General features: G+C 43.0%; 1 protein-coding gene across 6 annotated transcripts in view; it reads left to right on the forward strand.

Moving 5' to 3' along the window:
• Positions 1-15,098, forward strand: part of mast2 (microtubule associated serine/threonine kinase 2) — a 560,338-nt gene that overhangs the window by 449,426 nt on the left and 95,814 nt on the right. For all 6 annotated transcript variants that reach the window (XM_068037080.1, XM_068037082.1, XM_068037083.1 and 3 more), the window contains one exon: positions 6,421-6,575. In XM_068037080.1, the coding sequence (XP_067893181.1) occupies positions 6,421-6,575 (155 nt within the window). The remainder of the gene's footprint in view (positions 1-6,420; positions 6,576-15,098) is intronic.

Genomic DNA, 15,098 nt, shown 5'->3' on the forward strand with positions numbered 1-15,098 from the left:
TATTTACTAATTTTTTTTACATTTCCATTCTGTTTGTATATTAAGTGATTAAAATGCTGGCAACAGAAATGGTAAATTAACCAAACCATGTTATTTTTGGATGCTGCTTATTTAATCAGATTGTTGCTGTAATTAGTGGGAGCAATTTCTTCTTGTAAGCATGTCCCTCATTTTTGTGGGAGGATCTTTGATCACTCAATATCAACAGTTTTTGGTGTGAATTTTGGAAATAACTGTTCAGCAAATCAAGCAGCTGTTTCAGTTTCTAGTTGTACTGCAGGTGTCATTCATGCATTAATAGTGAATACCAGGAAATGATTAGTTTTCACAATTATTATCAATGCTGGTGCCCAACGCTGAAGAATTTTTAAAAAATGCAAGCCATTATTGTCGATGCTTGCATTACCTTAAACTACAATTATCTTTACATTATCTATATTGAATGTTGTAGATCATTGTGTAGGTCATCTTGACTGAGATTTGCCCTGTATTTAAAGCATTTGACCATGCTGCCACTGTTATCGGAGCAAATCCCATATTTTTCTTTACTACTGCTCCTTTAGATCATTTCAATCAAATAAAAATGAAAATCTGCAAATGCTGAAAATCTAGAATAAAAACAGGAAATACTGGAAATTCATTTCAGTCAGCATCTAAAAAGATAGTTTCTGATATTTCTGATGTGTATACTTCATCAAGTTGAAGGCTAAGACTTAAGTGGGCATTTTAGTAAGGATGGGGAAATATAAAAAAGGAAGAAAAAATGGAGAGATGACCAACAAACACACCATTCACATAAAAGGAGTTTGTGTATTAAATAACTTGCAAACTTCTAAATAGTTAGGTAAATTAATGCTGGCATATAAAAAGAACAAAAATGTACTAATAGTTGGCGGGGGGGGGGGCGGTGGGAAGACACAGGAGAGAGATCCATGCACAACAAAAGCATGAGAAATAAAAATAAATTTTAAGAAGACCGGGTGAAATAGAAAAAGAAAGCGAAGCACAATGGTTCTGCCAATTGTGCAAACAGTAAAAGAATGGATCCACATCACAGGCCCAAACTCCCACCAATATTTTGAAAATTTTTGACCCAAATGCCAACTTGCCTACCCTCTTCTCAAGCAGTGACAGTGTGTCCAGCAGAAAGATGAGGTACTGTTCTTGGGTAGAGTTGTTAAGTGGTGAGTAAAGGTCACAATTCTGCACAGAGCAGAAATGCTTATCAAAGAATTCAATTGATCTGCATTTGGTTTCCGCAGTGTAGAGAAAACTGCAGGATGAGTTTTGAATGCATTATGCCAGTTTGGAGGCTGCAGACCATCCTGGTGAGGGATGGAACTGTGAAGAGACTGTATGTTATTTGAAATTGTTAGAGCTGTAGAGGACATTAGAGAAAATGCCAATATAGGTGGGTAGAAAGTAGGCATCGGAGAGAAGGATTAAGTCAAGATAAGAAGAAATTAGTTTGGTGGGGAAGGAGTAGGCTGGAACAATTAAGATAAATTTAACCTAACCACCCATTGGGAAACTGACGAGGTGCGGTTCAATACTGGTTTTGCACCCTGCTTGACATTACTCCCTATTGAAGCTAATGGAGGGCAATATTGAGCAGGGCGTAAAACTGGCATTCCACCCGATTCTGTGGGTATCCTGCTCGATAGGCTGAATTTTCGCCATGGAGGTGGGAAACAGGAGCCGGGTTTGTTTTTGCCTCTAGTGGAAAACTGATTAAAGTTAAGATTGTCACATGGGGAAGCCCTTAATTGGCATGGGCACTGGTTTCCTGTCCAGTTGGAGCTAGTGGCAGCAGGAACAGATCAAGTCCGTTCAGATCTAGTGTGAGACTCACTTAGACTCCCACAGCAGCCATCGCTGAAGCTGCTGGTTATCCTGAGGGAGAGATCTGCGGTTTGTGCTAAAGCCTTCCACTGCACCAGAGGGAGGCCATGAGGGAGAGGAGGGTGGCAGGAGGAGGCCAACTTCTCATTCATCAGGGGCACCGGTCTGTTTAGTGTCATCTCTCTCTGCCTCCTCTTCCTCCTCCTGTCTCAGCTCCTCCTCCTGATCCTCCACCAATGAGCTGTTTTATTCCAGGGCCTCATCGTCCTGAAGGTCTGCACTTCTCTGGAGGGCCATATAATGGAGATCACAGCAGACCACCACATGGCCAAGACCCTTGCATGAGGGTAATGGAGGGCACCACCCAACCAGTCCAGGCATCGGAATTGCATCTTCAGAAGCCCGATGGTCTGCTCAGTGGCTGTCCGACTGAGCAGGTGCTGTTGGTTGTATTGCCTCTGTCTGGGGCACCTGGAGAGGGGTCAATAGCCATCTCTTCAAGGGATATCCCTTGTCCCCTAGGATCTAACCACGCACTTTGGGGGGTTGGAGTGAAGATCTGAGGCAACCTGGACTGGCAGAGGATAAAGGAGTCATGGCAGCTGCAGGAAAATGAGCGTACACATGGAGGAAGCTCTTGTGGTCGCAGACCAGTTGGACATTGTGGGCGTGGAAGCCCTTCCTGTCAATGGATCTCACTGGCCAGTCACAGGGTGCCGTTTGGTTGCATGGGTGCAATTGATGATGCCCTGCAGCTGGGGGAATCCAGCATTGGCGGCACAACCCAATGTCTTCTATTCCTGCAAGGGCATATCTGTCATTAAATGAATGTGCATCCAGTTCTGGCAAAGAGGACATCATTGACCAGCGAAATGCAGTGGTGTACATCCATTTTTGAGATGCCACTAAGTTCTGCAGCTGATCCTTGGAAGGAGCCAGAAGCAAAGAAGATCAAGGCCACTGTGACTTTAGCAGCCACTGGCAAGGCGTGGCAACCAGTGCTGTGAGGTGCGAGGACTTCGGCAATGTTGTGACTATCTGCCTGGAGAGTCACACTATCCTGTGGCATTGAGTCTCGATCATCTCCAGGTAGCTTCATCTTTGGCGCTAGATCCTGTGTTGAGAGTTTGGCCTCCGTTGCCTTCCTGCCCCCTCTTTCCTGTCCTGTGCCCTCTTGATGCCTAGGGTGTTGCCCCTCATCGCTATTGGACCTGAAATCTGTCATTTGTGCCCCCATTGCCAGTTGCAGCCTTCCTTCTGGGCAGGTGGCCACCCAATTGCCTTTGGCTCTTCTGCCCCTGCAATACCGGGGGTGCTGACCCTGTGGGCACTGAGTGCCCACTCCCCCCACCACCTGCACAGCTCCAAGGGCACCTCCTTACCAAAATCCAAGTTCCCTTTTGTCCTGCTGACCACCTTATGGGGCTGGTGTGATGTCCAGGGGTAGCCAATACTGGCTTACCACTCTGTACCCACCGCTGTTCAGCTGATCAGAAACTGAGCTCTTGAAACCCGTATGTACCTTTAAATATTCCGCCCTCCCCCTCCGACAAGTTCTTAATGAGCTTTTTTACAAATTTAATTGGCCTCAATAGGGAGGAGAGCATGATTCCTGCCCTCACCCTGCTGATTATTGCCAGCACCGGGAATAGTGTCCTATAACTGACAGGCCAGCCGGCGCCAGTGTTTTTGGGGCCCTTTGTATTTTAGAGATTGGGGGTGAGGGTGGATGGGTGGGAAGGTGGTTTGGGGATATATATTCGTATGGCTGGGGAAACGGTTATAGCTCGATGTTGAGGTTAATAATCCATTCACCGGCTTCAGCTGATGCAGTGTGCATGGTTATGATGGCATCATGAATGGATCTCAGGGAAAGAGTTCAATATGTGGATGATGGTTTGACTTGGATGGCCACAGTCACAATTTGAGCTGGTCCTCATTTCCACTTGTGGAGCAAATGACCACATCTTCTCTGGCCCATCCTCAAGTGGTTGAGGGTTATTCAGATTTTCCATGGGAGGTTGAAACCTGGGATTTCACCACTCGGGTCAGTTACCAGGTTGCCATTGGTGATGCTAGCAGTCAAACAGGAAGTGTGCCATCGAGAGGTGCGGCCGTCGCCAGTTTGTCGGGTATGGAGTGTATTCCAGTAGGGGCTATGAGATTTCAGGCGAGTGAGTGGGTTTTTTTAATGTCCTGTATCAATGGGAGATAGCAACCGTCACATGGTCTTCCTGTTAAAGTACGTTTATAAGCTTGAAAACCTGCAAACTAATGCTGTCAGGAAGGTGAATGAATCCCAGTCACCAGGTTCCCAGTCCAAGCAGTAACAACCCACTGGAAAATGGATTCTGTCAGGTTTGGGGATGGAATTGGGCTATGCAGAGTTGGGAAACGATAACATTGGAGAATGTGGGGTGAGGAAGATTTCCAGAGGAGATGGGCTCAGTTAACAGCTTGGGAAAGTAAAGTCATGGTCCGGAGACCATGGGCTGGATTTTACATTTGGGGTCGAGACCCCAAAATCAGGATCAAATCCGGGTCCGGACTCCACACCATGTTGGGAATGGTCACCTGCCATGATTTTTGGTGAGCTGGCCAGTTAGTGGCCAGAGGGCGTGCTTGCTGTCCAATTAAGGAAGGTGGGTGGGCTCCCGAGCTTGCACGCCATGATCATGGAGGGACAATCCCTCCACTGGGCGGTCAGGAGTGGCACTTGTGGCCTGACGGCCATGACGAACGTGGTGGTGGGGTGGTCCCTAGTGGGATGAAGCACTGTCCCCGCTCTCACGCTTAGAGGCTGCCTCCTCACTGGCCGTGTTTTGGCCGCAGTGCGGGACCTACCTACCGACTGGAAAATTCTAGTTGGCCTGCAAGAGGGGCTTCAATAGGCCCCTTAATTACCTCAATTGGCTAAGCACCACTTGCAGGTGAGTAGCCTATCAGCCCCCAGCCCAGCCTTCTCAAAAATAGCTTGAGGGTGGGATGGTGCTGGCAAACCAGCACGCTGGCCGGTGGAGAAAAATTCAGGGTCCACCCACCTCTGGTTCCATCCCCAGCGGCCTTCGAAAATCCTGCCCCATGGTGTTTGGCCTCCGCCAGGTTGAGGTTCTACTGCCATTCAACAGCATTTCTTTTGTTGTTGTATTTAATGATTATTTAGTGCTGAAGGAACAGAGAACAGAGGGGCATAGAAATAGTTAAGGAGGTAGTGAAATTGAGACATCTGATGTCACCATAAAGATCAAGAGCAGGTAAAACTCTAGAGGGAGGGGCCTAGGAGGATTGCGAAGGCTTGAGACCAGAGAAGAGGTCAGATACTTGGTGGGTTGGACAACGGGCCTCATGGACAAAAAGATGAAGTGGAAGCAACACAAGAAATCTTGCAAGCTCAGAATTTATTGAGGTGGGATAGGGGTTGTGAAGGTAGGACCTTTGCTGAAGACAGATTGTTGGGAATTAGAAAAAGAAAGGCAGAGAGCCTGGTGAAAATTCAGCAAGGAATGAGTATAAGCAAGTGAAGGGGCACAAGGATTAGCATGTGGGACAGCACCCAAAATTGCTTACATTTCTGCTTAATATATGAAAGAAAAAAATAGCTTTTTGTTAAAGCATTGGACGAGATGAAGGGTGATGTGAAACTGAAGACCAGGGCAGCTACGGAATAAATTGAAGAGAGAGGTCAAGAGCGTGCATTTGGGGCCACTAGAGAGGATGGATTGCATGAAGTGCTGAGAGCAGTAGTCAGAGGCAGGTTGTATAACTCATGGTCATGAGTAGATGCAAAAGGCAAAGGGTGAAACTTAAGCTGGAGTCCAGTTGGAGTTAGTCAGCTGTGGAGGCAGGTGTTGAGAAAGAAGATATGTCTGTAAAAGCAGGTCTTAGGAAATACAGAGGCACAGATGAGAAGGGAAAAAGAAAACAATGAAGTTGAATAGCATGAAAGAGATAAAGAGAAATCATAACAAAGAGATCAAAACTTCCTCAGGGCTGGCATTCTAGAGAGAAATAATGGTAAAGTAATAAATGTAGTTCTTTGTTTTGATATTCATTGCCATACTATTTGTGCTAGGAGAATAATGCACTGAGACCATTTCAGTCCTAATTACAATGATGATGGACATTATCGGCCTGTGGACTTTTAATGAAATCCCTCTATTGTACACTTTTGAAACATTTCCTGTGAAAATTAAAGGCAGCATTATTCTACTTCTTATCTCAGAAGTATTTTCAATTTGAAAAAATATATATATTTCAACAGCTGTACTTTAAGAAAAGATATGCTTTTCAATACTTAAAAATACATTTTACTTTTGTAATAAATGTGCTTTGCTTTACAGGAGTGGGTTAACTGTGATGTAATCCATAATTATGTAGGCTTGAGGTGCCAACATCAGTCAAAATTTGCTGTAGCAAGTAGCATCATATTCATTCATTAAATTAGCAGCTTTGTTTGACCTTTTTATTTTGCCTTTAATACTTGTTTTTTCCTTCACTTCCATGCTCTAGTAATTTAGAGCAATGGAGTGGGGACTGATGAGAAATAACACTTAGAAAGATTTTGTTTACTGCACACAGTCATCCTGCTCATCACAGGAAAAACTTCACCAGCTGCCATATCAGCCCACAGCCGATGAACTGCATTTCCTCAGCAAGCACTTCAGCACAGAGAGCATCACAGATGATGATGGACGACAGTCTCCTGCCATGCGTCCTCGATCACGCAGCCTCAGGTTAGTACTATAAAAATAAATCTTGACAAGAGTGCCAGTTAAATATATTACTTAAGTAGGAATTACAGCAACAAAGACAATGCATTTATTTGAATTCCTGTGTATCTGAAGTATTGATTTTTTAAAAATATTTGATGATTGTTTAAGATTGAGGTTGTAGTAATTTTCAGAGAAGACAAGCTTCTACAAAGCAGACATTCCTCACCATAAATCTTCAGCTGATGATTTGTAAATTAATTATTAGGGTTATATTTGCTAAGTAGTAACATTGTGGCAAGAAATGGTTTCCTCTGAATATTTGTAATTGGGTATTTTTAGGATGCAAGTTGGAAATTATTAACAACATGTGGCCTTATTAGTTCAAGTGTTGGAGACTTCTAAGCATGGTTTAGCACATTCAGATTCCAGCATTGATGAACATTCTGCTTCCCCATCCACAGCTGATTCTTTTTATTTTTGGCTGGACTGGAGGACATTCTATCATAGTGGTAATCCAGTTTGACTATATTTCACATTTAATGTTACAGAGTCATAGAGTTATGTTTTGCTTAAACATGGCAATCCTCTTCATAATCAATGTAAACAAATTCAACATGAAATACACAGAGTTGAAAAATTCCTTTAAAAGCAGAACTTTTCAATGTTTGTCCTGTTAGTAACTCAACACTCCAGTGATGGCAGTGAGTCCCAGTTGGTGACGTCTCAGTTTCAAAGATGTATCCTGTTTTCACCACCCTTGCAAAGGATAGTTATTTACATAATATTCCTTGATCTTTTCTGTGACACTTTGAAATGATTTTAAGAGTCTTGACACTTATACTTGCAGTGTTTCTGAGAAGCAAACAATATTGCTCTGTTACAAAACTGTCAGGAAATGGGATTTGGTTATTTGTTTAGTATAGACCCAATTAATGTAAAAATTTATTTCAGGCTGTTAATATTGTCCCATTTCAACAGTCAAATCAGTAAGTCATCTATTGTTTTTGACTATTATTTCAACAGAAGCTGAACAATTGGAACACTTTTTCAATTAATTATAAAACTTGGTCATTATTTACCAACTTATACAAAGAAAGGGAGAATGCAGATTTCCTGCCCCCTGCCTTCCACCCCACCCGCTAGCCAGCATCCTTCCCTCCCAATTTGCAGCTTCTGTGAAAAATTCAATGACCCTGACATTGTCACATACACAGGTACACTCAAAAAAAAACAATGGCCTGGATTTTGTGGTCAGTGGCGAGCCAGCAGTGCTTGCTGTTCATTACACTTGCAGTTGCTTCTCGGACTTTTAATGGGCATTTGTGCAGCAATTTACAGTAATTAGCGAGCGCAGCGCCTTTTAAAGGGGATCTGGGACCTATGTGAGCAAGTTAAGCAAAGACGTGTCTCTTCAACCAGTCAGACTGAAGAATCCTTACTGAAGCACGCAGAGTCTAAACCAAGGAGTGTAAGTTAGAATATATAATTTAGTGTAAAATCATGTATTGAAAACAAAATAAAGGGAGGGAAGGAAAGGTGGGATTGAGAAAGAGATAGAAGAAACAAGAAAAAGTGATTTTTTAAAAATTCTGCTATTACTGTAAAATCCAGGCCTATACCTTGAGAGAATTCTGGTTAAATTCCATCCATTGAACAAAGATCCCAACTTTAGTACATTTGCTGCTTCAGTGGTTCCCTGCTGTCTTATAGTTGTTGGAATTGTTGTTACTGATGTTTTCACATGTGTCACCATTGTACCTCTCATTTAACACAATTGCATAAAATATTTTGGTCAAAATTTAAATTATCTCCCAAGCTGTAACTGCAATATTTAAAGGACTGCTGTTTAGGAGCTACTTTTAAATCTGATTAAAAAGTATCATGCAACTCTAAGGGAAACCAGTTATATTTAAGTTGCACTACAAGTTGAGTTCTGGCGCAAAGAAGTATCAACGCTAAACATGTGTAAATCCAGCCAGGGCCTGACCAGATTATGAAGTGAAACAAAATGAAACTCCCTTCTCCAGGTAGCCTTCATTTCAGTGTCAGGTCAGGTCTGATTCCCATTGTGTTTGGAACGCCGGGAATGCCATATTCGGAATGGTACATGGCTCCAGAAATAAAACTGATGAGAGAAATCATGAATGGGTTATGGCCAATCTTCTGAGTGGAGATATTTATCACAATCATAGAATCATTCAGCGCAAAAGGAGAAAATTCAGCCCATCATGCCTGTGCTAGCTCTTTGAAAAAGCTTTCCAGTTAATCCCATTCCCTCTGCTCTTTCCCCATAGCCCTGCAAATTTTTCCCCTTTAAGTATATATCCGATTTCCTTTTTGAAAGTTAGTATTGAATCTGATTTATAATGTTTGGCATAACTTCCCTGCTTTTGTACTCAGTTCCTCTATTTTAAAAGCCAAGGATCCTGATTGCTTTTTTAAAAGCCTAATCAATTTGTCCTGCCACCTTTGAAGATTTGCATACACAAAACCCCAGGTGTCTCTGTTCCTGCACCCTCTTCAAAATCGTACCATTTTGTTTATATTGCCACTCATTCTTACCAAAATGAATCACTTCACTGCATTAAGCTTCATCCACAATGGGCAGGATTTCTCATCGCAGTGAGAGTGGGAAAGGGTGCGGGCAGTTGCTTAAACCCGCCTCTCGAGTAATGAAACCAACATGCTCAGATTTTGGATGGCGCTGACGGGAGTCGGAAGAGGCAATGTGCCGGAACTACTTAAGTGGACACTTAAGGCCATTAACAAGCTTGTCTGCTTGTTTAAGAGCCAGACTTGGATTTTGGTTCTAAGGGGCAGGTTCAATGCACTGTCAGACCACAACAGGGAGGAGGAGGTGATCGGAAGCCATCTGGAATGTTGGGACAGAGGCAAGAGCCAGTATTGAAGAGAGAAGGCTGAGAGATGACCCTCATTCATAGGCAAGCAGTTGGGTTCAGTGATAAGAAATATCCTTCGTAGCTTTGCACTCGACAAGGGCTTTTTGGGGGGTGGGGGGCAGAACTTGTTGGGAGGGTATGTCGGTACAGTCCAATGCCAACAAACGAAGGACATAAGAGGAAATGGAATCAAGCTTCTCTGAGCTTGGTCGACTAGCGAGGAGGAGCAGTATCTGCTGGAATAGAGTCAGACCCCTGAGCAGCAGGGGCGCGAGGGAGGAAGGCTCTAGAGTCGGCATCTAACACAATCTTCACCAGCACACTCCATTGCTCTGCCAACCCTCACTTTCCATTCTCCGGTATTTTGCCAACATGAAATAAAAATACAAGAATGCAAGAAATAGGAGCGGGAGTAGACTATATGACCATCGAGCCTGCTCCGCTGTTCAATACGATCATGGCTGATCTTGGGCTTCAACTCCACTCTCCTGCCCACTTCCCATATCCCTTGATTCCCTGAGAGACCAGCCTTAAATGTATGCAATGATGGCACATCCACAACCCTCTGGGGTAGTGAATTCCAAAGATTCACAACCCTTTGAGTGAAGTAATTTCTCCTCATCTCAGTCCTAAATGATTGGCCCCTTTCCTGAGACTGTGCCTCCCTGTTTTAGATTTCCCGACTGGTGGAAACAATCTCTCCACATCTACCCGATAAAGGTCCTTCAGAATCTTGTATGTTGCAGTGAGCTCGTCCCTCAAACTCCAAGTCAGGCTTAGTGCAACAACTTTCTCAGTGGTTTATTACCTAACAATTAACTCTTATTTACATCATAAACACCCAAGTGACCCACAAAGTGACATTACCAATGTGGTGGCCTCCATTGCCAGCCGCTCCTGTTAGATGCTTCCCATGTGGCTGAGGATGAGGTGGAGGCAGGCTGCTCACTTGTGCCTGTCTGGGACTGAGATGCTTGTGGTGGTCCATCCTCATTGTGGAGGTGCCGGTTTGTGGGGGTGCACCTCCAAAGGCTGCTGAACCAGCAAAGCTGTGGAGGCAGCTTCTGTCACAGGCTGTGACTCCACAGATGCTTTATCTGTCGGAGGAAGCCATGGGGGAGGATGATGATGGCAGAGCCCTGTGAGGGATGGCCCCCTCATCACCATTTGTCGCCTCCTCACCCCTTTCATGGTGCCCTTGATTGCTGGAGGGGACTACTAGCTGGGCTACAGCTGGCATCCACTTCATACAGTTTTGTACCATTTGTACAACTGACTGGTCAATGCTGCTGAGTGTGGCATGCATCCTGTGCATGTCAGTGCGCTGTTCCTGATCCACTCTGACTAATGCCACACAAGGTCACGGTTCTCCAAGAGGTTGGCCACACCCTCAGTCGAGAAGCTCATGCACTCAAAGCACTGATTCATTGTGATGCACGGGATGAATGCACTCCGCACTGCTTCAGGTAACTCCCAACATGTGGGCACACATCTCATGGTTCTCCAGGTAGCCATCTATTTGGTGACTCCCGAGGCATTGCATCTCCACCCTGCTGAACAGGGCTGCGCCTGTCCTCCATCCTCCCAGGGGGACTGGCCACAGCCGACTCTGCCTCCCTCTAATCCTCCAGCTCTGTTGGGACGTGTACTTCACTTTGTGCCACCCTCTATAATAACACATGAGGACCCACTAATGTGTGAGTGGGTGCGCTGGTGAGGTCGCCTCAGCAATGTCTACTGCCCACACTTTAAATTGGGCCTGCTGCTGCTTTCGTCCCACCGGCTTTCCGCATCTGCTGCCGCTCATTGGGTGGTGAATGCGATTCTGGGAAAATTGAGCTATTTGCAGATTAAAATGGCTCTGTGTGCGCATATCCACTTCAGTTCAGGGTCTGGACCCAGAAGTCATCGCAACGTTGGGGTTCCAACCCGCGAATTGAAATTCCCCCCCATGTATCTGTCCATTTCACCAATCTGTGTCCTCCTAAGTCAGTCACTATGCTTTAGTACATTTCTGAATTTCATGTCGACAAACTTTGAAATTTGAAACTTTGAGTCTCCTATACTCAAGTTCAGGTCATTAATATATATCAAAAAATGCATTGGTCTTGATACCAATCCCTGGGGGACACCAGTATAAACGTTCCTCCAGCCTGAAAAGCAATATTTACCTCTATTCTCTGCTTTCTGTTCCTTAGCCAGTTTTGTATCCATGCACCCACTGTGCTTTTAATCCCACAGGCTTCAATTTTGCTAGCAAGTCTATTAAGTGGCTATCAAACTCCTTTTGAAAGTTAATATACACAACATCAATCACACTAACTTTACCAGCCCTCTCTGTTGCTTAGTTTAAAAAAAAAACTCAAGTTGGTCAGACACAATTGGCCTTTAACAAATCCGTACTGGTTGTCACTTATTAACCCATATATTTTCCGAATGACTTTTAATTGTTTCTTCTTCACTGATGTTAGGCTGGCTGGCTTGTGGTTAACAGGTTTATCTCTCTGCTTTTCTGATCAGGGATGTAAGATTTGCAACCCTCCAGTCCTTTGAAACCAGTCCAATATCTAAGGAGTATTGAAAGATTGTGGTTAGAGGCTCCACAATCCCACCCATTCTTCACTGGGCAATCTCGGATGCTTCCCATTCAAACTGGGTGACATTTCAACTTTGAGTGCTGCCAACCTTTTGAGTATCTCTTTAATTTTATCCTAACCAATTTCTATACTACCTCTTCATTTTCTTTGACATGGGCAGTATCCTCTTCTGTTGTTTCTTGTTGGATACAAGTCTAAATGGATTCCTAATTGCAGAATCCTAGATGTAAAATTTGCTGGGAGTACATCAAAGATTGTAATGCAATGGAGGCTTTCTAATGGCAGTGTGCACTGCAAGCAAAATTCAATTCGTTTTAAACCATCACCAGGTTTTGGAACAGCTTAAAACATACTCTCAGCCCATTTTTATGTATTATACGCTTATTTAAATCTCTTGCACAGAGCATTAAGCTTTCAGCAAGGAGAACTGAATTTAGATCACAGTCTCCACATCAATATTCACTTATTTTGCTTCCCTAAGACTATAAATTTCTCTAGTCACAGCCGAGTTGTCTGATTCGCAATTGAAGACAGACTTTAGTAGAAGGAAGAGAGATAGGATTCTTCCTTGTGGATGGATTGACAATGATGAGCATTATCAAAGACATCCTTGGAGAGGTCTGTGGGCCAGACCATTGCTGCCTTCCTATCTAGAGTAGTTTGGATTTGCACATTGATACAGTCCATCTTTATGCTGAAAATATTTGAATTCTTTGAGCATTGCTTAGCAGAAATTGACAGTGTTATGAAGCTATATTTGCAATGTGTTACCAAACTAAGCTCTTGCATGTAGTTTACTTATACTTTGGTGACTTCTGGCTACTTTTGTGGGTATCCATCATCTTCAACTGATGGATATTTCCTGTAAGGAGAAGGTATTATCTTTATGTTTCTGAGCTTAGAGAACGTGCTGTGAAATAAATTTGTTGATGCAATGAGTAACTATTGTGCGTTAAACTTTTAAATGATTGTTTAATATATAAATTAAAACATTTGAAGCGTTATTTACACTGCAGCAGAAAATGTAAGGAAGCAGCCCCAAGCCACAAACCTTTAGAAATTGACTTTTCAGTCTTACCCAGGTTACTGTGTTAAGTTCTGAGTGACAACCAAATAACTCCTGAGAATGAGGGAAAATTGGAAGTCAAATTATCTCTTCCAGTATACTACTTTATATGCTAGTATGGATATTTTCAGTGTATCCTATGGCATATTATGTTCCCGAGTAGAGTTGTCCAATTTCTAATAGATGCTTATTTGTTTCAGAACAAGGGTAGAGATACACAACTAAGTAAAAGTAACGATGCAGGTTAGTAAGGCCATTTTTTAAAAAAGCAAATCAAGCACTGGGGTTCATTTCTAGAATGAGGGAATTGAAAAGCACAGAAGTTATATTAAACTTGGTTAGACTAAACTTGAAGTACTTGTATCTATGTTATAAAAGGATATAGAGGTACTGGATAAGGTGCAAAAAAGATTCACAAGGATGAGTCCAGAACTGAGAGGATATACTAATCAGGAAAAAACTGGAACTCTTTTCTCCAGAAAAGTAAAGACTGAGGGGTGAACTAATAGAGATCTTTAAAATTATGGGGTTTGATATGGTACACATAGAAAAGATATTCCCACCTGTAGGGCAAAACCAAAACTAGGGGCCATAAATATAAGATAGTCATTAATAAATCCAGTTGGCAATTCAGTAGAAACTTCTTTACCCAGAGAGAGGTGAGAATTTGGAATTTGCTACCACAAGGAGTAAGAGAGATGAATAGTGTTGATGCATTTAAGTGGAAGCTAGATAAGCACATGAAGGGGAAAGGAACAGAAGGATATGCAGGTGGGTTTAGATGAAGTGGGGTAGGAGGAGGCTAATGTGGAACATAAATCAGTTAGACCAAATGGCATGTTTCTATGCTGTAGACTCGAGGTAACTATTGTTAAAAAGCACACAAAACAATGCAACTTTTGACTTGCTTTGTTGCTCACTCTTTTCTTAAAATCAGATTTCTACATGGCTGTATGGTGGAACTGAAGGTAGAAATCTGAGTGTCAGATGTCTTAAATACTTTTTACATGGCATAACTCTCCAAAATTTAACACCACATTAATGATTTTGACTCCATTCTTTCCGCACTCTGGCTGCACACGGATGCTTCAGCTTGACACCAGTAATTAAAATACTTGTGTGTCCTGCTCTGTATGATTTCACTTCCATTTGCTGTCATCTTCCCTCATTTCTATTCCAAGAAGAACTCATTTCTGCACTGTATTGAGACAGAAGGTCAGCTGCTTTTAGCTTGAAAATGATTTCTTCAATTAAAAAAAATTCTATAACAGATTTTATTTCACATTCCCATTCCCCAAAAGGGATCCAATTAAATAGTACTTGGCATTTCAGAAGGTTTTAGCATTGCTCCGCCTGAAACCCACAAACCATCAGCAGAAAATCTTATTTCTGAAGATAAAATGGCCCTGACCTTGATTGATAGCAAAGTCATGGCTGTACTCTGCTGCTGCTCTCTTGACAGCATTGCTCAGTTGCTGTTGCTGCTGCACACTCACTGTTTTACCTGCTGCTTCACACTGCAGAAAATGCTGGCTCTGTTGCAATTCTGCTTGTGAGTGCTGGTCCTGCTCCCTCGAAATCTCTTGTTGCGGTCAGATGAGGAGGGGGTCAAAGGGTTCCCCTCTTTTCCCTCTCCTTGTTTGACCAACAGGTTTGTTTCTTTTTGAAGTGGATATACTTGCCAATTCAGTGATTGCTTAACTGTTTACATGCATGATCATAAAAAAGAACTAATCGCACAGGTTTCCTTGAGTTTAACAAAGAAAGAGGTTAACTTAATTGTACTTAAACTGATCTAAGTAAAATAATAAAATATGCTACAACTTTTACACACACACACACACACACACACACACACACACACACACACACACACACACACACACACGGTTGACAGAGTGGGAAAGGATAGATTGGTCAAATTAGAGTCCAGAGAAATAAAAGGGGTATACAGTCTTTGAAGGTTGGTTACTCAGCTGGC

Source organism: Heterodontus francisci, chromosome 8, assembly GCF_036365525.1.
Source record: "Heterodontus francisci isolate sHetFra1 chromosome 8, sHetFra1.hap1, whole genome shotgun sequence".
NCBI lineage: Eukaryota > Metazoa > Chordata > Chondrichthyes > Heterodontiformes > Heterodontidae > Heterodontus > Heterodontus francisci.